This window comes from Pistacia vera, unplaced genomic scaffold (assembly GCF_008641045.1).
Source record: "Pistacia vera cultivar Batoury unplaced genomic scaffold, PisVer_v2 Contig366, whole genome shotgun sequence".
NCBI classification, from domain to species: domain Eukaryota; kingdom Viridiplantae; phylum Streptophyta; class Magnoliopsida; order Sapindales; family Anacardiaceae; genus Pistacia; species Pistacia vera.
In genome coordinates this window covers 148,379-172,346 of record NW_022196186.1, presented here as the reverse complement: position 1 = coordinate 172,346, position 23,968 = coordinate 148,379, and the positions used below count along the sequence as shown (strand labels likewise).

The following is a 23,968-nucleotide window of genomic DNA, read 5'->3' as shown; positions in this document are numbered from 1 at the left end:
GTCATACTCATACCAATGATCAACTTGCTGACTTGTTGACCAAGCCTCTCTCACGGCAATGTACATATCATCTCAAGAACAAGATCGGTCTTACTGATGGAAGTCCATTCTTGTGGGGGCGTATTAAGGAAGATGCTGAAGATCTGTCACAATCCCAACCGAAGCAACAAATCAGCAACAAATCCGTCCAGCAGTAAATCAAGGAATTTAAATGTTGACAGCTTTTGATTTTCTGTGTAAATGACTTTATGCTGTATATTTCTGTAACACCTGCTCTCTACTACTATTCATATAATGCATACTATGCAAATTATAGATATACATAGTGTATGGAAGATAGTGGGCTCAAACTTTTCTTTACTCATAAAATATAATTCTTCACATATACAAAATACTCTATATTAAAAACTTTCTACGTAATACAAAATATCATAATTGGTAGACAGTAGTGCCAGTACTCTCCGCTCCTCGACGTCCATCTGACCGCTGCTCCTAATTTCCTGCAAAACAAGGAAGAACAGTGGGGTGAGCACAACAATGCTCAGTAAGTAAATCCTCTACTACATGTCCCCACAACTCACTCTTTGGTTCTTTCCTTACTCTACCGTTCTTCTATTTCTAATTCTCACTGTTTTTCTCTTTCTTGCTAATACTTTTATTCTCCTTTAACTCTGTTCTGCTCTTTTTATTCTTTCTTTCTCTCTGTTCTCATCCCATTTTCTTCTTCTCTTATGCTTACTCACCATGAAGGAAAATCATGGTTCTCTCTTATATTCTCATTATACTCTCACTAACCATGGAAGAACTCATGGTGCATGCATGTATGAGATGTACATGCAATTAATGCAAAAGAACTGCATGTTTCTTTCTTCTACTCTCTATTCTTACTAACTCAAACTCTCTCATTCTTTCTCATACTCTCTCTCTTTCTATCTCATTCTTTCTCAAGCTTTCTCAAGCTTTCTCATTCTTTCTCATTCTCTTTATTATCTCATTCTCATTTCTTATAATTCATTTCTACTAACTCGCTCTTTGAATGTCACAGCCCCATCTTACCGGAGGCACGGCCGAGACTTGTCCCGCTCTATGTGACTTCTACTGATTCTCTTTCTGTCTCTCTTTCTCATAACTCTTTTCTGTTAACTTTCTGTTGTAGGTCACGACCTCATCTTACCGGAGGCACGGCTGGGTACTCATCCCACTCTTCGTAACCCTACTCATTGTCTCTCTTTATTCTTTCTCATGTTTGCTCTGTTTTCTCATTCTTACTCATTTGAATGTCACGGCCTCATCTGACCGGAGGCACGGCTGGGCGCTACCACTCTACGTGACTTTTACTCATTTCTTTACCGATCGGACTCGGTTATGCATGGATTCGGAACCCTTGGCCATGTGAGTGTATATTCTTTCTCTCTATCTCTCGAATGTCACGGCCCCTTCTTACCGGGGGCACGGTTGGGGATCACAAAGCACCCACTCTCGTGACGGTCACGGCCCCATCTTACCGGAGATACGGCTGGGGATCACAAAGCACCCACTCTCATGATTTTACTCATTACTCACGGGTTCCCCATCGCACAACCTACTCTATTCTCTTCTTTTGTTTTTCTCTTTACTTTTAGAGTAGTTCATTCACAAAGTTCCCTACTCTTTCTCAAGCTATACTCTTAGAGTATTTTATTCACAAAGTTCTCCACTCTATCTCAAGCTATTACTCATAATGTAGCTCATACTCAACATTCTCTACTCTTTCTCAAGCTACTTCTCAATGCACAATTAATGCATATGGATGGTTCATGCTCATTAATGCACTTATGAAATGCCAAATGCAATATTGCATCAAAACAGTCATTCTGCGCAAATCACACTCAAGAAGGCATAACTTGAGTTGTACATCTCGGATTACTACGTTTTTGGTCTCGTTTTAAAGCTTAGAGACAGGGGTACAACTTTGATGTTTTGGGCTAAACCCAGTTCAATCCTTAGAATGCCCAAAAATCACTCAGAAGGTTACGGCTGTGACAGGGCAGTTTCTCACTTAGGCATTTCCTCAAACAACTCATGTGCATACCAAAGCTCTACTTATCTATAACTCTACTCTTCTCTTTAACCATCCAAAATGGGAGGAAAACTCCCTCATATAGTCATAATTCCTGCCAAGGAAAACACTCCCAAAAATATTCATACAAAACTCCTCCAACTTCAACTCAATTTCAATCTCTCTTCACACATCAAACACTTCTCATAATTAAAGTATATCCAACAACACTAGAATAAATTCTCATCTCAACTCAATTTCTCAGCAAGCATAACATACTCATGCATATATAAATCTCTACTAAATCTCTACTCAAAAGATTTCTCAAATCTCAACTTGGTTGGATTTACTTACCTTGTGCTTGAGTAGTCTCTCCTAAGCTCTCTGCTCTTGTTGGATTCCAATCTTCTCTTAACCCTAATCATAAACTTCATAAGAATTCAACCTTTACACAAATAAATCATAGATAAAGAGCTTGAATCCTTACCTTTTGATGCCTTGAATCAAAACCCTATGAAAATCTACTCAAAAGCCCTCAAATTCCTTGGAGAAGTGAATGAAAATTTGAGAGAAAAAAGGAGGAGGAGTGTGGGGGGTGGAATGAACGAAAATAAGGGTTTCAAACCCTTAACACTTTAATTTATAACCACACTTTCCCATTTTGCCCTTGCACTTTCGCTAAAATTCCATCTATGTCCCTTAGTCAATTACCATAATGCCCTCATTTTTATTGCATTCTCCATGAAATTCTATCTCTTTTCACTCCCCACAATTTCAACTAATTTTGAGTGAAAAGACCATTTTACCCTTAATGCAAGTTTAAGGGATTTTCTTCACATTTTTCTCAAAATAACTTCAACAAAATTCAACTAAGGGCCAACCAACCAATATTAACAATATACAAGCTCAATTGAGAATAAATCAATAAACATTCAATAAATGCAACAATAATTTAACTACATACCTTAAGTGGGGCGTTACAATTTTCATAGATAGCTTTACGTTATATATTTTCCATAGATAGCTCATCAGAACTTGTATTTAAATAGAATGTTACTAGCAATACAATGTGTTCAAAAATCAAAATTTAGGGCAGTGTTTTCTTCTATAGTGGCCACCCTTATTAGCAACCAAGGAGAATCGAACTCAAGACCTTTTAAGTAATACACCTAAGAGTCCCAGTTGACCGCCTGACCACCCAAGGGTTGGTTTAGATTTGATTTGCTTATCATTAAAATCCTATTAATCACATGGGGTTGATAAAGCAAATAATAATACAAGTGAGATGAAAAGAAGTGAAGAATTTCTCTGTATGACAAGAATTGCTAACTACTTGTAAGTTGTAACGTTACTTTCTTAGATTAGTTGCACAATTATCAAGTTATGAGCTTAGTTTCCAGTTGATCCAATTAAATCAATACAATTAGATTATGCTGGAGCATTTATATCCGGTGTTTTAATAACCAACCCAGGGTGAAACCCGACAAAGTGGTCGGGTCCCGAGTTGACCAGAGTCCAAAAGTTTAAAATATAAGAAAAACACCCTTGTCAATTACATATAAGTCTCTACAAGTTTGAAATCTTGCAAAATACCCCAAACACCATTGCCAGTGTTGACAAACCAGGGCAAATAGGATCTGTTTTTGGCGATGACAACACCCCCCATCACCACGAAAACACTCCCCTTAGCCTCCTAACCAAAACTCATCTCACCCTCCCCTGATTGCCTCGCAAATCGGTAGTAATAGCTCACTGTTGCAGCCGATTTAGTTTTGCAATTTCCAATTGATTCATTAACTGGAAATCACCTCCATCGCTACCATTGCACTCACCGACCCTTCCTTTTCAAAACCCCTAACATCCCGGCCTTCAATTGTTTGTTGATCACAATTTCTAGGGTTTTTGGTGAATAGGAAAATTACTAACTCGACCTGGTGAAGGCCTTGGGTCTCGGTTCAACCAGCCGGGCTGAACTGGGTTTTAAAACATTGTTTATATCGAAGACTTTTGCTGACTTTTGCATGACCATGGGTATTCCTGTTAAGCATCAAGTTTCACACCTACATACCTAAAACGGATTAGTAGAATCATTGATCAAGCATTTGTAAGTTGTAACAATTGCACAGACTTTGCATCTATGTATGTACACATTTGTAATTTTGATGGGACCTCATCGTCGTTTGAGAATTAAATGTCGATCAATTTAAACTTTCCTTCTATCATCAAATATCTTGAATTTTAGGCAACTAATCACTTTATTACATGTTTTATTTTAAATATTTATAGACTTTCTTCGATCGTATTTTATTGGATGATACTTTTAGGGGGCGTTTGGTTGGGGGTGATCCTTTATTATTGGGATAATGTCACTTTATATTACTTAGATTACCACGTTTGATTGTCAAGTAATATAAGATTCTGGTAATCTTCCAAAAGCAATAATAATTATTATTGGTTATATAAGTGGTAATCTGAATACCTCTATTTTCTTAGGTATTTTAAGATTACTTGGTAATCTTAATTTTGTTACAATTTTACCCTTAAAGAGGCGTTTGGATCATATAATGTTTTATTATAGGGGTATGCTATATTAACAGAAAGATGTATCACCTTGAAGATTATTGGGAATGTTTAGAAAATGTGTTTGGTTGGTTCGAATAAATAGATGAATAATATGTTTGGTTGGGAGGATAAATGGGTGGGTATGTTATATAGATTACTAAATTGCCCTCTTTTTTAAATATTAATATAATAGTATATTTTATTATTTTTTAACCCCCCACATATGAAATTTTGCTAAAATACCCCAACCATATAAAACTTCAATTTGTAGCAAAATCACCCCCACCCACCCCAAGCCACTGTCGGTAACTAGCCACCACCGCTGGTCATTGCCAACAGTCAACGAAATGGTGCACGACTGGCCGTATATGGCCGGTATGCGCTAGCAAAGCCATTTCCGGCCATGGATCACAAATCCATGGCCGTTTAGATGTGGTCGTGAAAATGCCAGATCTTTGACTGTGTTATTTCATGGCCACATCTTTGGCCACGAAACGGGCTGGACGACCATAGAAATGCCAGATCTGGCCAGAAAAGGCATTATTAAAGCATGATTGGCCAGACCCCGTTGGTCGTGCACCATTATAGTGATTGATGCTGGTGGCTTGCGATGGTGAGTAACGGCCAGTGGTGGTCTTGGGTGGCTGGGGGTATTTTGTTAACTTTTAAATTTTTTTGTGACTAAGGTGTTTTAGCTAATTTCTCAAATGTAGGGGGGTTGGGCTACTTGTTATTTGGTAGACATTTGAGGGTAATTGTGTCAGAAATGATATTTAATTAAGGGCCAAATGGGTAAAAAAAAATAAGATTACCCGGTAATGTTTTAATCATCGAAGTACCTCCAACATTACCAACAGTAAACACTATTTGCAATAAAAGATTCCCGTAATATTTTATTACTTGCAAACCAAACATCGGAATCTTGCAAAATAAACGAAGATTACCCTCGTTATCTTATATGCCCTTGATCCAAATGCACCCTATCTATTAAAATTTTTGGATAATAATATCCTTATTTTGAAATTAATTTACATGAACCTGCCATTACAATTTTACCCCTAGTTAATTGAATTTTGGACAGTAATGCCCTTATATTTAAAACAAATTACAAGCCACCCAAGACCATTACTACTCGCCAACCACCACCGTTAGTGGCAACCGTTGGCTGACTTCGTCGAAACGGCGCACGACCGGCTAGATTTGATTGGTTGTGCGCTGATCTGCTAGAACGACGCACGACCAGTCGGATTGTCGTGCATTGATCTGTTAGTTTCCGGCCAGATTGATGGCAATAGATCTAGTTGGAAACGGCCAAGTTTGTGGCAGATCTGGTCGTTAATGATCATTGATCTGGTCGAAAACGGCCATATCAGTGCACGGCTGGCCAGATCTAGTCAGTCGTACATCGTTCTGATGACTGCTGGCGACGACTAGCAATGACTTGGGTTGGGTGGGGGTGATTTTGTTAGAAATTAAACTTTTATGTGGCTAGGGTATTTTAGCAAAATCTCAAATGTAGGGGGTCAAAAGAAACGATTAGAAAAATAATATTATATTAATATTTAAAAGGAGGGCAATTTAGTAATCCATATAACATATTCACCCATTTATCCTCCCAACCAAATATTTCAATATAACATACCCATCAATTTATTCCAATCTAACCAAACATATTTCCCTAAACATTTCTAATAATCTTCAAAGTAACTTATTTTTTTATTAATACAACATTCTCAGGAATACAACAATACAACATTCCCTGAATCAAACACATCCTTAGGGTGAAATTGTGCTATACCTTTTCTATTTAATAACAATTTTATGGGGCTTTGATTATGTAGTCTCTCTAATTGGTAGTCCATGGCCTTAGACGAACTGCCACCCCAGCCAAATATGGACCTTCGGTTTAGATTCTCCACCTGTTTTACCGAACGTTTCAGATATATATATATTTTTATATTACATTCAAAAAGTTTTAATACAGTGAATAATAATATGAATATCGAAACTTATATGAAATATTGAAACCGACTCGATATAGACCTGGCCCCGTGATTCTATCAATCAGGACTATTTGAGACTGAAGAAAATATGTACCCATTTGAGCAGTGTTAATATATTTTTAATTAGATTAGGAGGAAGGGGACATCAATTAGCAAAAGGGATTCTTAGATCCTCCAAATCTGATTAGTTTGAAGCCCAAGGTAACAAGAAATCTATGTAATCTAATCCCTTGCCCATGAAAGAAGAAATTAAGGGCACTCAATTTTGCAATTAAAAAAGGGGCAACATCCAACTAACAAATTGTCATCTTTGTCCATGCTCAAGCATTTCTAAATACATGAAATGAAGGCCAATTCCAAAATTTCCAACTAAAATGAAGTGCCCATTAATGAAATAATAAAATTTCTGTAATAAACAAAGTATTTGATGGTGATTGAAGAACTGCAGCAATAGTAAACAAGGGCACACAAATACATAAAAGAAGGAAGGGTCAGCAACTAAAGATGTCTAAATTCAAGTGCCATAATTAATTTGACTCTTTTGAGCATGTTGCCTTTACAAGTTTAAACAGCTCAAAATATTACCTCATCAAGACACGCTACTTAGAGTTTAGTTGGAACCACTACTATTTTCTGTGTGTAGAAATATGGAAAACAAATGGAATTCTTAGCACAATAAGTTTGTGTTTCAGGCTTTCAGCTATACAAATAAAGGGTCAATTTCAAATCTGGTTTTCTGTAGAGTTTTTAAGGTGTAACCTACACTTTATTTTTATTTTTAAATTGAATCATCAATTCCCTGTTCAAGTGTCTAACTTTACGTAATCTCAGTGGACAATTCAATTGTCCAGGCTGGACTTTTCTGGTGCAAAGAAATGTTTTATCACGTTTGGTCTTATATCAACGAATTCCTCAATGGGTTAGTCTAATCATATAATATAATTTTCATTTGGTTGATGTTGACTTATTTGATATCTATAAATTGGAGCCATTCAAGGCCAAGACATAATTCTACACAAGCTCAAAACTAGCAGATTTCTTCATACTGTATAACAACCAACAAGATATTGCACTTCGAAGTTCAAGCCCGCTATCCCATCTTCAAAGTTTGAAAAAAAAAAAAAATGGGATTTTCAAGTTGTTTGGTGGTTTCATTTGTGTATCTTCTCCTGGCGGTTTATGTGGTTAATGGACAGCCTCTGGTTCCTGCAATGTTCATATTTGGGGATTCTGTTGTTGATGCAGGAAACAACAACCACATTAAAACTATTGTAAAAGCAAACTTTCCTCCTTATGGAAGAGACTATCTCAATCACACTGCAACTGGCAGGTTCTGCAATGGCAAACTAGCTGCAGACTTCACAGGTACTTCATCATTTCATCTTTGTTCTTTTAGGCAAACTTGACAGCAAGAGAGAATTCATTAACAATAAAAAGAGCTGAAAAAGCTATGCATGGCTAAAGTTCAATGCGTTTCATTCATGATGTCCTAATGGGGTTTGTGCTTTTGACTAATTTTCTTGAAAACAGCTGAGAATTTAGGCTTCACTTCATATCCACCAGCCTATCTTAGTTATGAAGCCAGAGGAAACAACCTTTTGATCGGCGCCAATTTTGCTTCCGGTGCTTCCGGTTACTACGAAGCTACGGCAAAGATATATGTAAGAACAATGAGAGCCAAAATTTCTATCTGTCTCAGTTTGCATAGTTTGTTTTATTGTGTGGTGTTTCTGGTGTTGCAGCATACCATCCCGTTGAGTCAGCAGCTGGAGTTCTTCAAGGAGTATAAGGAAAAGTTAGTGGAGATTGTAGGACAATCCAATGCTTCATCAATCATAAATGGATCGGTTTACCTTGTCAATTCCGGGAGCAGTGACTTCGTTCAGAACTACTACATCAATCCTCTTCTTTACAAGGTCTACACACCAGATGAATTCTCGGACATTCTTATCAAATCCTATGCAACTTTCATTGAGGTCTCTTCTTCTCAAACTCGGATTTTCCTCCTCTTTAATTTATGTAAAAGCAGATAGCATGGACATCACCATTGCATTGCTAAGACCATACATAAAAATTTTGTGACAGGAACTGTATGAGCTAGGAGCAAGGAGGATCGGAGTGACAACATTGCCACCACTAGGATGCCTGCCGGCTACCATAACAATTTTCGGCTCTGATATAAACGAGTGCGTCGAAGAGATAAATGAAGATGCAGTTTCATTCAACTACAAGCTAAATGACACTTCTATAATCTTGCAAAATAAGACTTCTGGACTCAATCTGGTAGTCCTGGACATCTACCAGCCTCTCTATGATCTTGTCACCAAGCCTTCTGATAATGGTATGCGATATAAATAAAACAAATTCACTTAAAGAGCTTGTTGTGTTCAGTTGTAGGATTCAATTGAGTGTTTATAACCGGTTGTTTTACAGGGTTTGCCGAGGCGAGGAAGGCTTGTTGCGGAACTGGGTTGCTGGAAACATCAATTTTATGTAACAAGAAATCAGTGGGAACATGTGCAAATGCAACTGAATATGTGTTTTGGGATGGCTTTCATCCTTCCGAAACTGCAAACAAAGTTATATCAGATAGTCTGCTGGCTAGTGGCCTCTCTTTGATTTCTTAGTCACATTTCAATTTACATTTTAATCTGTAATAATCTCCATCCGTTGTCAGTGCTTGTTACTATGTTTCTATGTTAAACAGTGTGGTTGAGTTATGAATGAAGAAAGGCTTGTTATCTGAAGCTTCCTGATTGTAATTTTGTCTATGAATAAACTCATATTCTACTATATGTAAAATCAATTAAAATCCCAATTGTGATTAATTAAACTTGAATTTTTTTTTTTTAAATGATGACTGGGATGTCCGAGTCAATTTACGACCATCTCAGCTAATCTCTCAGAACCCTAAAACATCAGTCGGCTATAAGTTCTAGTAACAACTTCTTTTAACAATTGTGGAGAGTTAAACTCGGGAGATCATGATAAATCCTCTTTTTGCTCTTTTAACCAGACTCGAACTTGGAAGATTATGTTAAATTCTCCTTTACTCTTTTACCATTAAGCCAAGACAGGTGGTTATCAAACTTGAATTTAAAGTATACAATTTTCCAATAATAAAAACAAGTAAATTTAACTCTCAATTCTGAGTCATAAATGAAATTCATTTTTTATTTATTTTTGTTAAATCCTCTAAACGCCCGATAGTAACGCCGTTTTGTTGGCTGTTTCAGCTACAGCGGTTCAAAAAAGACGAGCGAGAGAGGGAGATTAATTCTAACTCAAAGATGGACTACAGTCTAGCAGCTTTGAAGGTACTATGCGGCCAACTGAAGGACGCTCGAGAGACTCCATCTCAAAACGCCGTCACGTTGGGCGGCATTCTCTTTCAACGAGCGTGGCTACAGGGCGTCATAGTTTCGCCTCTAGACGATGACGGCAACTTGCTTCTCGATGATGGTACTGGCGTCGTCCAGCTTTGCCTCTCCGCCGACTTCCGCCAACAACAATGGAACACAGGTTAGGTTTTACTACTTTCATTTCCTTAAAGATAATACTTTATTAAGCTCCCTGAGGCATAGGCTAATTACAGAGAACTCCTTGAATTTTAAAATAAACAAACAGAACTCGTCTATATGTTTTGTTTACACTTTACAGGGATGTATGTGATGGTGGTGGGAGGGTATGTTGTACGCACGGGTAAGACCCCAATGATTAAGGTAAATTTCTTATTACATTTGGGTTAAAATGAAAGAGATTAAAAGTTAGAGATGATGTTGATGAAACGAGATGCAGGTTCACAAGATTGTAGATCTTTCAGCATTCCCAGATCGAGAAGCAATGTGGTATCTTGAAGTAATGGAGGCATACAAGCTGTTCTACCAGCCCCTTATTGAAGACTTTATTTGACTTCTTCATTCACTCGTATATTGTTGTACACAAACTCATCACATTCTTGATAGTTTTGAATTAATGGACATTCCGATTCCTATATTCTGGGATATTAAATAGTACAATTACAATTGTATATTTTCTTTGCGTCCCCTTTGTTCTGCAATCCAGACAGTATGTTGCAACAAATGCTGAAAGATACTTTGACAAAGTTATCAATAAAAATAGAATGCCCATGGCCAAGCAGCTAACCTTCTCCAGTAATATCTAAAAACTTATATCAGAACACCGCATGACTGTGCTAACATAGAGATTCCGCTTTTGGTGGCTTCCCGAGAGGAATTCCCATGGATACTGGATATAGAAAGCTCTAAGCCTATTCTCAAGACATCTCAAAATTACTGTCAATCCGAGGCATCATCTGACAAAATTCAAATCCTCCAACCTGAAAAAAACGAAAATGAGGCAACCAATTAAACAATATGAGTTGATCCACAGGAACATAAAATATGTCCGAACAAAGTACTAATTCTTTCTTTCTAATAATTTCTTCACTAATCGAGTTACTTGATATTGGTTTCAATAGTTAATGCCTGATTTAATTATCAGTGCATTGATAAATAAAGAACAGAAAATTCACAAAAGTTATAGATGAAAAACAATCGAGCACTTACTGCTTAATTGAGTCTATATCAACCCTGAAACACGAAAGAATGAATAAATGACTGCAGCTGAGAAAAATATAAACCAAACTAAAGGTGAGAACTGAGGTTTACAGAAACTACCATGAATTCTGCTGTAACTTCCTTTCAAATGCCGTCAGGCCCAGCTATCCAACAGCTCTGATGTAGAAGCTTCATGCGTCATTGAAATCAGTCCACCGGTCATGTCTATTTTCTCCTTCCACTCAATAAAAAGATTTATCAACATAATATGACCTCTTTCTCATACCTTCAAATTTCTACTAGGAAGCTTTCTTTTTTCCTAGCTTTTTATCTCTGATGCCATCAAATAGAAGTTCGTAGGCATAATAGGTTATATTACACTTTTTCAACAATTCTTCCACAACAATCTTGGGAGCTGCTACTTCCTTCTTATCAGCCTCAAAAATTGTGTTCACAGCCTCAGGAACAATACCTTTCCTCACCATAAGGTGGATGATAGCAACTGCCTCATGAACTCTATGATCCACACAAAGACAATTTATGACCCGACCAATTGTTGATAGTGAAGGAATGAAACCTTTCTCAATATTTTCCAGGAGAAAACTGTAACCAGAATTAATGCTTCCTGTTTTGCAAAAGCCATCGATCATGACACGATAAGTGTAATTGTCTGGACAACAGCCTCTGTCACTCATCTCATTAAAAAGCTTTTCTGCCATATTAATGTTTAGCTTTTCAGAAAAAGCATTGATCATAATATTGTAGGTTGCTGTTGTATGAGAAATCTTGTATTGTTGTTCCATTCTTCTAAATAGCTGGTAGGCACCATCCAAGTTCCCATTATTGCATAACCCATTTACCAATGTGCCAAAACTAACGAGATCTGGAGTCAAACCCTTATTTTCTATTTCCTTGAGTAAGTCCAAAGCTTCAGTAACTTTACGAGCTTTGCAGAGGCTCTCTATAAGTATATTGTATGTTATTATGTTAGGAGCACAACCCTTCTCCACCATTGTTTTAAAAGTCTCCATCACAGCATCAGATTTTGCAGCCTTACAGAGGCCATTCAACAAAGAATTATAAGTGATCACATCAGGAGTAACACCATGGCCCCACATTATATTCAAAATCTCAATTGCATTCTCCAATTTCAGCTGCTTACAGTAACCATCAATCAACGTGTTAAAGGTAAAGATGTCAGGAATGTAGCCTTTGGTAATTGCATCATTCACAAGATTATTGGCATCAGAGACACATCCCATCTTGCATAAACCGTTTATTACAATATTGTAAGTCCATATATTCGGGCTACAACCATTTTCTGACATCTCATTCATCACCTGCAATGCCTCTAAAATAAGCCCATGCTGAGACAACCCTTTGACTATAGTGTTATATAGAACAATATTAGGCTTTAATCCTTCTCCCACAGCTTTTTTAAATGAAGCCATAGCACGCTCTATGTCACCATCTTGACATAAACCATTAACCAGGGAACAATATGTGAACTCATCAGGCACAAATCCTTTGAAGATTGCGTCCTTGAGAATCTTGTCAGCATTTTGAATCATACCCAACTTGCAATATCCATCAATAATAACGTTGTAAGTATATCCATCAGGCTCCAACCCTTCATTCACCATTTTACACAGATAGTACTCAGCTTCCACAACCTTAGAGTTCTTACATAATCCACAGATTAATGTGTTATAAGTGACAACATCAGGGGTTAAATCTTCCCTTGCCAAAATATCCAACAAACTGATGGCCTCACTGAAAGCACCTCTTTTACAAAGACCCCAGATAAAAATATTGTATGTGAACAAATTAGGAGACACTCCCCTCTTCAGAACCTTATCAAGCAACTTTTCACTTTCTCGCACATCTCCCTTCTTGCAAAGAGTATGTATAAGTTTATTAAATGTAGTGATATCAGGAAAAAATCCTAACCTAAGCATCTCATCAAACAATTCATATGCCTCAACATGATAGTTCTCCTCATAAAACCCACCTATAACTGTACAATATGCAACTGCATTGATTTCACAGCCATGAGAAGGCATGTTCTTGAGAAGCCTCAAACCAGCATGTGGCCTCCTTGCTCTGCAAAAAGACTTTATCCGAATTGTGAATGTGTACACATCAGGAGCAATTTCTTTATCCCTCATTCTCATGTATACTTTATGCACTTGATTAAAATATCCATATTCAACCAATATATTCATAATTGCATTATAAGATAAAACCGTTGCCTCACAATTATAAAAATCCATCCTCTCAAACACATCAACAGCATCTTGAACCTTGCCTTTACGACCATAATTCCTCATGACTCCAATATACACTCCCTCTAGCAAAGTATTATCAATCTTTGTTCTCATCTCTAAAAGTACATTTTCCATTTCCTCAAAATTACCATGAAAACCAAGCTTATCAATCATGCATTTATAAGTTGACAATGTGTGCTTAAACCCATCTTCTTTTTTAACTGAATTGAACATTTCAAGCGCCTTTAAAGGGTCCTTTTGGTGCTTTACAACTGCAGCTACATGTTTAGGAAGTAATGAAGAACTCATTACAAAACTACAAAGCTAACAGTTCAAATTAAATTTCAACCATCAAACTCAGTTCAGGTTCGGAAGCTGTTTAGCACTTCTTTTTACTTGCTTCAAGCTTTAGCTCTCCTAAAACCACAATAGAATGCACAAATCAATCATTCAATTTGCAATCAAAAGAAAACTGCAAAAGAGAAAAGAGAAAACAACAACTAAAGACACTACATCTTGATTAAGTCTGCTGATTGATAGATATAATTTTCTTTCCTTTAATTTCTCAGTAACCAAACTCACTGAAAGAAGAATTACCTCAAACACTAGTTCCCGCATTTAAATGTGTTACTAAAATGATATTCTCTGTAGTTGATTTTAAAAACATTTGATTCAACTGACAGCTCATAGATTTCAATGCCAACAACAAATAATTGGCATCTGTCAAATTACAACATCGCAACTTGTCAAAGTTCTTGCACTGCAAAACATTTGAATATTTGAAAAAAAAAATAAATAAATAAAAAAAACCCCACTTTCATATAAATCTAATGAAAAGTCACTATTTTACAACTTAAAACACGAAAAAAAGTGTAAGATTATTTTCATTAATTTAGAATCCGCGAAGTCATGAATTCGAAAAACTAATGATGATACCTCTAATAAGCTGAGGTTACTAAAATCTATAATTCGACAAAGAAGCTATGCTATAAAGACGAAAATATTAGACTTAATAGTAATATATAACTAACAATAAATTATCCCAAAAGTACAATAATAATTCATAATTATGTCATAACTGATAAGATATGATTTATTGAGAACTAACAAAGATATATAATATATTTATTGAAAAATAACAAAAGCTATTAATTTAAGCCAAAACATTATTCATTGAGCATATTTAACAAACACATACCGTGCAAGATGTAGAGCACGCAACGAATTGATACCAAATACAGTTCAAATCACATATCAACACGGGAAGTTTACAAAGGATTCATATAAATTATTTCTACAAATCCAACGAGACTTTTCTCAGTCTAAGCGACGAGAAGGGTGGAGATGATAGTAATTAGGGGGCATAATTGAGTATAAACAAATCACTCAAATGCGAAACACCCAGAACGTAAAATGAAAAGAGGGAAAATGGAAGATGGATTACAAAGTAGCAGCGTTGACGACATATGCGGTCGACTGAAGAAAACAGGCGTCGTGCAGCTTTGTCTGTCCGCCAATGGAACACTGGTTTTGTCGGTACCACTTTCCTCTCTTTCAGAAGCTTTGGTGAGGGGCTAATTACAAGATAATCCTCCAATTTTTTAAAAATACAATCGCCCCTAATATTTAATTATTTATAATACAACAAACTTCCCATAGTGTGAAAAATATACAAGAAGATACCTTAGTAAAAGTTAGTATTAGTAGGTACCCCGCCGTTAATTTAGTCTGTTTAGTAAACAGTGAGTGTTGTTTGTAACTGCATCTGTTTTACCCAAAGGCCACAACTGTTTCCTTTTCTACTCCTTTTGTAAATTCTTCTTTCAATATTTTCACATTTCAAATTTTGATCTACTAATGGTGTTAGATGAATTTTTAAATGCTTTTACGACATCATTGAAAACCGTTTTTTTTTATAATCGAGAGTGTGATTTAGTTTATACACATCTCAACTAATCTCTTAATATTCTAAAACTATTGATCAGGTAAGAATTCTATTAGCTACTCCTATAGCAACCAAAGAAGGGCACCCCACATAAATGATAAATCACCTTAAATACTTTTTCAAAGGAAAATAATATTGATAAAAATACATCTCATCTAAGCGCATCTTTTGTTTATTAAATAAAGAAATACATAAATCAAGTAGGGAAAATAATTTTAAATTTATTCATGGATTGACCAATTGTAATCAGCACAAAGCAGAGATTGACTGAAAATCAAAATATCATACAAAAAATATTCTCAGCCCCTAATTAATTCTAGTTCCGCCTTCTACATTTTTCTGTCAAAACTAGATTACCAGTTCAGCAAAGTTGATTCATGCCATCACAGGAGATATAGAACGGCAATAAATTGAAAATAAAATTCCTCATCCTATCTTCTAGGAATATATATAGTACAATAATAATTGTATAATTTCTTTCCGTAGCTTCTGAAGTATCAGCACATAAAAGGGATCATCATCCGCCACTTGATTGTTGTAAAAAATGGCCCCGACAGGCAATGGGATACCTGCTTGACTTCAAATAATCATAAATCATTACCCACAGAGGAATTGATATGCAGAGTATATCTTTCCTGGGCAATACACAAACAAGGTAATGCACTGAACCGGAATATATATATCAACAGATGCATCCAGTTTCTCCAAAGATCATAAAAATGCCTTTATTCAAGCTTGCATACCAGCAGATTTGGAAGTAGGGCACATTGCCAACAATTATTGTGGAGCAAATGACAGATATTTCCGTACTATTCGCCTCTCAGCAAATATTCCTTCTTCTCCAAGAATCCAGAGAATATTACATTTCTGATGGTACTGTTCTCTATTTGAGCTTTCTTGGCCATGATTTAACTTTTGGAACATGATCTAGCATTGAATCTGCAATTAAAAAAAAAAAAAAAGGATCATCACAGTTACGAGAAATGAATAAATATGTAAGCATGTAAGTGCTAATCTCAAATTAATAAATCCAAGAATTCGGGAACAAGAAATTTGAAACATCTTTCAACAACATTTTAGTATGTCCAATTACAGCTATTTGATATGCCATACTGAGAAACGCCATAAGCAACGGAGCAAACAATGCAACTGCTGAACTGGGATGCCCTTCAGAGCTTACAATCACATTTTGCTTTGTTTAGGTCCCGTCATCAATCTTCGATCTACACTGCCATCAACTGTGGAAATAAATCTTTATGAACCAAATATAGACCATCTCCAATGTATAAAGCTCTGTTGTCAATTCCAGCTTCTTAAGTGTCTTATTAAAAGCTCCAAACCATAAATTAACATTTATTGACCAGCAGCTAGCACTAAACAACCGTCATCTTATTGCTGTATGTTTTGCTAGGAGGAAAAATTACATAAAACAAAATGAAAGCACACACAACGAGCCAACATTGATTCTGGGAAGGGAAGGCCAGGAGGGGAGGTTATCATTATTTATTACACCAACTACATGGGGTCCATGTTTGATAACTAGAAAATGTATGAAAAACAATAAAATGACCAAACATCAATATTATGGACATATGTGACAATCAACTCAGTCAAATACAGTATTGCCACTGCTGGCCTATATACAAGAACCCACAAGCCACAAAAGTTATTCTGCCATATAAAGAGTACAAGGAAGATAATCATGTCTAGCCAAATCAAATGGTGTTGAATAATTGAAGAACTATGAGTAACTGTATGACAATTTAAAATGGAGCTTACTCAATATATTTGTGACAACGATCCAACAATCTAACCACATTTTCGTCGTCCGTATGATAATCCACCAAATCATTCTTGTCCACTTCATCCTTTGAAACAGTCCACTTGTTTAAGATATTAATTATACTTCTCAGCTGTTGAAGAGGTAAAGGGAAACAAAAATACTGCACCAAAAAAAAACTTAATATACAAACATTTATGCTAACTGTTGCTCGAGTATGTCAAATTTTCACTTGATACTGATAAGTTAAACTAAGATAGGATACAGCAGTTATTCTAGCTTCTGAATTTGTGCCGCAAGGGGTGATGCTTTTGTCTTCTAGACTAGAATCACCTAATTGGTGATCAAGAAGATCATCTTCAATTACATCTGATTTGCTCATGATAATTGATACATATTGATGCAGAATTGATGAGCTCATCTTATCTTCCTGAACTTCTGCCAATAACCTTGCGATAACACTCCAGAATGCATTTCGTGCTTCCAAATCATCCGAAGCAAAGGGAAAGATATCAAGCAGACCCAATAAGAAAGGCAAATCTGGACAGGTGCAAAGTCTCACTTCTAGGAATGTGCAAGATAAATTCAATAAAGCACTTTGGCAAATCAGAGACATAAACAACTTACCCGATGATATCTCTGTAGCCAGATCGGGTACATCAGAAAAAATATTTGCAATTATAACTCCAGCGGTAACACAAGAATTGGCAACCTACAGAAAATATAGCCATAAATGCTCAAAGTCAGTTGATTACCATCCTAACTTGTCAAAAAGCACTCCAAAACAATTACCCATTTATTGTTTAAGAAAACTCATAGTGTAAAACAGCAATTATCAGCTATTATCAGCTAGAAACAGAGGACTGAAACAACTCAAAAATTGGATTATGTATCACTCATAAGTATTTGCATTTCTCGGCAAGGTTCAATGTACCTCAACTTTTTCAGGGAATTTAACCAGGTTACAAAGTAGTTGAAGTAGTTGCTTATTTGAGCAAATTTCTTGAGAGTGACCATCTAAAACAGAAAAAGCTTCAACAGCACGAAGAATAACATCAAGAACAGAGTACCTGAAATTGCATGAAAATAGAGTATCTTATGTAAAACCTTACAAGTAATTTTTATCTTTTAGAACACAAAATAACTACTTCATCAAGATACACGTGGGTTGAAGGCTAAACAAAAACTACGTATGACTGTCAACTGCTAATCAAAGTACGACAATCTTAAAATTCATACAAAACAATTAGGGCCCATTTGACATAGAACTTAAAAGTTTTTTTGTTTTTGAAAACAAGGGATACATAAAATCTTATGAAAATGCGTTTGGTAAAAGTAAGTAGAATTATTTTAAAAAACAGTTTTCGAATACAATTCTAAAAACTAGTACAAATTAGAAAACGATTAAAAGTCGTTTTCACAGTTTTCTACCACTTTGAATCTGAAAACAGTTTTTAAATTTTATATCAGAAACATTTTCAAATATTAAAAATATTAAATACAACTAAAAAACTTGAATCTTAGTTTAGTTTTTCAAAATTATTTTTAGATCACAAATCAAATAGGCCCTTAAGTTTTCCACTGTGAAAATGGTATGGTTGTTTTTCTGTTCTCCATTGTATAAACTGAGGGGGAAAGGCACTTGTTTGCCGAGATCGAAGGACTGAAGCCATCTAAATATTGACCATATTCTCATTCAGAGACTCAATCATATATATATATATATATACTCCAAAAGAAACAAGAAAGTACAAATATACCCCAAACACATACAAAAAACATGTGTTGTTAGAAAACACAGTTTCATAATCTGTTTGAATGACAAAAGGAGAGAAGAATCCCAGACCTCCTTAGAAGTGGAAGCCCACGATAACCAAAAATGAATTATATCTCCCAAAGCTACATTATCCCCCTTTTTTTACCATCCTCATAGACAACAGAACCATTTTGTAAAAGTAAAATGCAAAGTTATAGAAATATATTATATCATCTTCAAAGATGACAGAAGACCAATCTGTCAAACACATTAAGTTTACTACAAATAACCAGAGCTCCTACCTTTCAGGTATTCTTTCACTTGCTAATTTGTTCATTTCAAAGGTCAAGAGATTAATCAAAAGACTTGATAAATCCAGCTTCATCAAAGATGGGTGAAGAAGAAGAGCTACTTCTTGTCGACCTTCCAAGATGGCTAATAACAGCCCAACACTCTGTTCAAGAAAATAAGCTACTTTATATATGTATTATGTTTAATGCCTACCATATTAATACAAAACAAAAAAATTACAGTATTAACGCCTTTTTTTTTTCTTTCTTTTTTTACCTTTTCCATAAGATGTGGATTTAACGTATTTTCTGTAATCCATAAAATACGTTGTAAAATATGTTCAGACTGCAACGCCTCAGCCCAAACAATAGGTTCACTACTTTTAAGACATGAAGTTAGAAGCCTGCAACAAAATAGCACCATCAGAGAAATGAACAACATTGGACAATTAGAATATAATACATGCTAGAGCAACCTCTGCAACATGATTGTGACACCAAAATGTTATGACCAAGGATCATGGTATGGAGACAACCATTCTAAAATTAAAAAAGAAGAATAAAAAATAAGAAATCAGTCAGATTTCCTCTTCCTCTGGGGAAAACATGAAAATAAAATAGCAATATAAAAGAAGTAAATTTTCAATCCTATAAAACATGGAATGAAAGTACGTTTTGAGAAGAAATCTCAAGCCCAAAGAGGGAAGAAAAAAGGGGACGGGAGAAATAAAGCACCAAAAACCAATGCTATGAAATGACCAGAGAGAGGTGTAATGGCCCTAAAGTACACCAGTTACAACTCCATAGAAAGAAGAGAGAATGGTTATAGCTCCAATATGATGATAAATATTTTTTGGCATAAATATATGCGTATTAAAAATATTAAGATAACAGAGGCAACACCGAAAAATTGTCAGATCAAAAGATTTTAAGTAAAAAGAAAGAGTTGACAACTTATGTATTACCTGCAAGCTTCATTTAGGCATTTAGTATCATCTAAAAACAACTGATCTACAATTATTTGAATCAGTCCATTTGTAGAGACGATATGCTTCATGAGAACTTCATGGCATGCAAGGTTTCCAATGATTCCAAGGATAATCTCCTGGGTCAAAAAGAAAAACAGAAAACATAGCCATGTTTAGCCAAGTTAAAAACTACCCACCAACCTACATAAAAAAGAACTTGAAATTTAAAAGAATCAACTATCTTTTATCATGCACCAGAAATCAAACATAAGTGGAAAAGTGGCATACCGTGACACGCACAGATTGGGAAACCATTAGGTTTGCTAAAAGCACCTCAAGGACTAGGTTTTGCACCTACATAGTCAAATACAAAAAATCACAAATGCAAGTTGTGGTTACTATAAGTGCATAGTTACATCTTTTAACTAGAATCAGTTACAACCACAAATTGTAAGCTACCTTCATCTGACCCACAGGTTATTCTTCCCAGTGTAATTCACACAATCATTTATAGCTTTCAGATGTATCAGGGAAGAGTTAAATGGGAAGGAGAGATCATACTAATATGATGAAGTAATGGACATCAGAAAAAATAAAGATAATCACAAGCATGAATCAAGGTTTCAGAATTGTTCAAGGAAACAGTTGCTAGATTGTACAACCAACTATTGGTTCCTCAGAGTTTGATTCACTTTTTCCATTCAGCTTGTCTCTACTACTTTTTCATAATCTGGACATGTAATTGTTTTATAAAGCAATTGAGATCCAAATGAAGTATTCGGAACATAAATTTTAACAAGAAAAAGAGAAAATATAGAAGAAGCTATAACAAGTCAAACTTGAGTACCATGAGTTCTGCATGAGTTACACTAGCAGTCAGATCCCACAAAACACAACCATGTTCTTCCCAAGCTTCTTCTCCAGCTGATAAACCAGCCTTTTCAAGTTTACTGCATGGATCTTCAGCCTCCCCTTCAAAATAAGAAGATCTATCAGCACCATCAACAACATCCATGGCCTTGAAATAATGCTTCGGTGAACTTAGAACTCCATCTCCAGGCAATGAGTCTGTACTTTCTTCCATAGGATCGGCATTCAATCTTTTACTTGGGACATCACAACCATCAGCATGGCCATTTCCCACATTAGTAGGAAGAAGTTTACGTATCAACGAAATTATGTAACTTGGATCAACCGTTGTCGAAATGTCAAATAACTGCATTATAAAACGTGAAAATAATTGTTTGGTATCACGCTAAAATCAAAATCAATCAGAACCAGTCAGATTCTTGTCTATCAAACACTCTTCCCTAATATGTTCCCGTGGAGACAAGTTAACGTATCTTTTTCAGTACCACCATCATTAACTTCTAAAATGTCCAAGCATACAGGTTTAATTTGCTTCAATAGGTATCATAACAACTAATTTTGAACTATAGAGAGCTAATTCAATCTTCAGTTACAATAAAAAAAATTANCAAAAACCAATGCTATGAAATGACCAGAGAGAGGTGTAATGGCCCTAAAGTACACCAGTTACAACTCCATAGAACGAAGAGAGAATGGTTATACCTCCAATATGATGATAAATATTTTTTGGCATAAATATATACGTATTAAAAATATTAAGATAACAGAGGCAACACCGAAAAATTGTCAGATCAAAATATTTTAAGTAAAAAGAAAGAGTTGACAACTTATGTATTACCTGCAAGCTTCATTTAGGCATTTAGTATCATCTAAAAACAACTGATCTACAATTATTTGAATCAGTCCATTTGTAGAGACTATATGCTTCACGAGAACTTCATGGCATGCAAGGTTTCCAATGATTCCAAGGATAATCTCCTGGGTCAAAAAGAAAAACAGAAAACATAGCCATGTTTAGCAAAGTTAAAAACTACCCACCAACCTACATAAAAAAGAACTTGAAATTTAAAAGAATCAACTATCTTTTATCATGCACCAGAAATCAAACATAAGTGGAAAAGTGGCATACCGTGACACGCACAGATTGGGAAACCATTAGGTTTGCTAAAAGCACCTCAAGGACTAGGTTTTGCACCTACATAGTCAAATACAAAAAATCACAAATGCAAGTTGTGGTTACTATAAGTGCATAGTTACATCTTTTAACTAGAATCAGTTACAACCACAAATTGTAAGCTACCTTCATCTGACCCACAGGTTATTCTTCCCAGTGTAATTCACACAATCATTTATAGCTTTCAGATGTATCAGGGAAGAGTTAAATGGGAAGGAGAGATCATACTAATATGATGAAGTAATGGACATCAGAAAAAATAAAGATAATCACAAGCATGAATCAAGGTTTCAGAATTGTTCAAGGAAACAGTTGCTAGATTGTACAACCAACTATTGGTTCCTCAGAGTTTGATTCACTTTTTCCATTCAGCTTGTCTCTACTACTTTTTCATAATCTGGACATGTAATTGTTTTATAAAGCAATTGAGATCCAAATGAAGTATTCGGAACATAAATTTTAACAAGAAAAAGAGAAAATATAGAAGAAGCTATAACAAGTCAAACTTGAGTACCATGAGTTCTGCATGAGTTACACTAGCAGTCAGATCCCACAAAACACAACCATGTTCTTCCCAAGCTTCTTCTCCAGCTGATAAACCAGCCTTTTCAAGTTTACTGCATGGATCTTCAGCCTCCCCTTCAAAATAAGAAGATCTATCAGCACCATCAACAACATCCATGGCCTTGAAATAATGCTTCGGTGAACTTAGAACTCCATCTCCAGACAATGAGTCTGTACTTTCTTCCATAGGATCGGCATTCAATCTTTTACTTGGGACATCACAACCATCAGCATGGCCATTTCCCACATTAGTAGGAAGAAGTTTACGTATCAACGAAATTATGTAACTTGGATCAACCGTTGTCGAAATGTCAAATAACTGCATTATAAAACATGAAAATAATTGTTTGGTATCACGCTAAAATCAAAATCAATCAGAACCAGTCAGATTCTTGTCTATCAAACACTCTTCCCTAATATGTTCCCGTGGAGACAAGTTAACGTATCTTTTTCAGTACCACCATCATTAACTTCTAAAATGTCCAAGCATACAGGTTTAATTTGCTTCAATAGGTATCATAACAACTAATTTTGAACTATAGAGAGCTAATTCAATCTTCAGTTACAATAAAAAAAATTAAAAAAAAAAAAAAAAAAAAAAAAAAAAAAGGTCCAAGGGTTGTCCACAACTTTCTATTGCAGCGATAATATGTTAAAGCAAGGAACTAGTTCACAAGACCTAAATCAGAGCCGTAGCCGGTTACCTCATCGGGCGGTGGGGATGGATGGTGTGCCGGAGCATCACGCTCGTCTCCTACCTGCTCTTCTTCTTCTTCCAACGCCATAAGCTCCGAACTTCGAATCGATTGAAGCCTGGATTGGTTTTCCCTCTAATTTTGAAAAATTTCTCCCCCTTCCTATGTATTTTTCACAATTTCATGAACAACCCTATATTTTCTTTTCTTAGAGCGAGTTCCGTTCTTAATTCATTTCCGTTATATAGCAATGTTGGAGGTGTTATTAATTTTTTTTTTTTTTTTTACGGTATTTGGGTCAATTTGTGCTCACCTTAATTAATCATGATGATCAATTAGACTCTGTTTGGTTCAATATTGAGTAGTTTTTAGAATAATCTTTTGAAAAAAAGTTAAATTGGGTGGGTATTACGATGTAAAATTTTAAAAATTAACATAAATACCCCTATGTTTATTTATTTACTAAACACCCCTATAATAAAATATTCAAAGTTAAC

General features: G+C 35.5%; 4 protein-coding genes across 4 annotated transcripts; 2 read left to right on the top strand and 2 right to left on the bottom strand.

Moving 5' to 3' along the window:
* The first annotated feature begins 7,632 nt into the window (after positions 1-7,632).
* LOC116140243 (GDSL esterase/lipase At5g22810) lies at positions 7,633-9,414 on the top strand. The gene is made up of 5 exons (XM_031425881.1): positions 7,633-7,968; positions 8,134-8,264; positions 8,346-8,579; positions 8,689-8,944; positions 9,037-9,414. The coding sequence occupies exons 1-5, from the start codon at positions 7,728-7,730 to the stop codon at positions 9,228-9,230; spliced, it is 1,056 nt and encodes a 351-aa protein (XP_031281741.1). The 5' UTR covers positions 7,633-7,727; the 3' UTR covers positions 9,231-9,414.
* A 421-nt stretch (positions 9,415-9,835) lies between these two features.
* LOC116140248 lies at positions 9,836-10,610 on the top strand. The gene is made up of 3 exons (XM_031425887.1): positions 9,836-10,125; positions 10,264-10,325; positions 10,402-10,610. The coding sequence occupies exons 1-3, from the start codon at positions 9,894-9,896 to the stop codon at positions 10,513-10,515; spliced, it is 408 nt and encodes a 135-aa protein (XP_031281747.1). The 5' UTR covers positions 9,836-9,893; the 3' UTR covers positions 10,516-10,610.
* On the bottom strand, positions 10,491-14,990 carry LOC116140247 (putative pentatricopeptide repeat-containing protein At1g74580). Its single transcript, XM_031425886.1, has 4 exons — positions 14,874-14,990; positions 11,283-13,846; positions 11,172-11,195; positions 10,491-10,942 (listed from the first exon to the last, which is right to left on the bottom strand). The coding sequence occupies exon 2, from the start codon at positions 13,736-13,738 to the stop codon at positions 11,462-11,464; it is 2,277 nt and encodes a 758-aa protein (XP_031281746.1). The 5' UTR covers positions 13,739-13,846; positions 14,874-14,990; the 3' UTR covers positions 10,491-10,942; positions 11,172-11,195; positions 11,283-11,461.
* A 591-nt stretch (positions 14,991-15,581) lies between these two features.
* Positions 15,582-23,668, bottom strand: LOC116140246. The gene is made up of 12 exons (XM_031425885.1): positions 23,481-23,668; positions 23,002-23,095; positions 22,727-22,956; positions 22,168-22,233; positions 20,166-20,305; positions 19,478-19,604; positions 19,213-19,364; positions 18,089-18,224; positions 17,782-17,866; positions 17,420-17,694; positions 17,154-17,287; positions 15,582-16,313 (listed from the first exon to the last, which is right to left on the bottom strand). The coding sequence occupies exons 1-12, from the start codon at positions 23,559-23,561 to the stop codon at positions 16,283-16,285; spliced, it is 1,551 nt and encodes a 516-aa protein (XP_031281745.1). The 5' UTR covers positions 23,562-23,668; the 3' UTR covers positions 15,582-16,282.
* Between the last annotated feature and the right edge of the window lie 300 nt (positions 23,669-23,968).

Bases quoted from the DNA above. Each gene is read 5' to 3' on its own strand.
- LOC116140248 (XM_031425887.1), top strand. From the start codon at position 9,894: ATGGACTACAGTCTAGCAGCTTTGAAGGTACTATGCGGCCAACTGAAG. The intron at 10,126-10,263 runs GTTAGGTTTTAC...TACACTTTACAG, and splicing joins CCAACAACAATGGAACACAG to GGATGTATGTGATGGTGGTG. The intron at 10,326-10,401 runs GTAAATTTCTTA...AACGAGATGCAG, and splicing joins GTAAGACCCCAATGATTAAG to GTTCACAAGATTGTAGATCT.
- LOC116140246 (XM_031425885.1), bottom strand. From the start codon at position 23,561: ATGGCGTTGGAAGAAGAAGAAGAGCAGGTAGGAGACGAGCGTGATGCT. The intron at 19,365-19,477 runs GTAAAAAAAGAA...TTTCTTGAACAG, and splicing joins ATCCACATCTTATGGAAAAG to AGTGTTGGGCTGTTATTAGC. The intron at 17,695-17,781 runs GTAAGTTGTTTA...GCACCTGTCCAG, and splicing joins GGCTACAGAGATATCATCGG to ATTTGCCTTTCTTATTGGGT.
- LOC116140243 (XM_031425881.1), top strand. From the start codon at position 7,728: ATGGGATTTTCAAGTTGTTTGGTGGTTTCATTTGTGTATCTTCTCCTG. The intron at 8,265-8,345 runs GTAAGAACAATG...CTGGTGTTGCAG, and splicing joins AAGCTACGGCAAAGATATAT to CATACCATCCCGTTGAGTCA. The intron at 8,945-9,036 runs GTATGCGATATA...GTTGTTTTACAG, and splicing joins CACCAAGCCTTCTGATAATG to GGTTTGCCGAGGCGAGGAAG.
- LOC116140247 (XM_031425886.1), bottom strand. From the start codon at position 13,738: ATGAGTTCTTCATTACTTCCTAAACATGTAGCTGCAGTTGTAAAGCAC.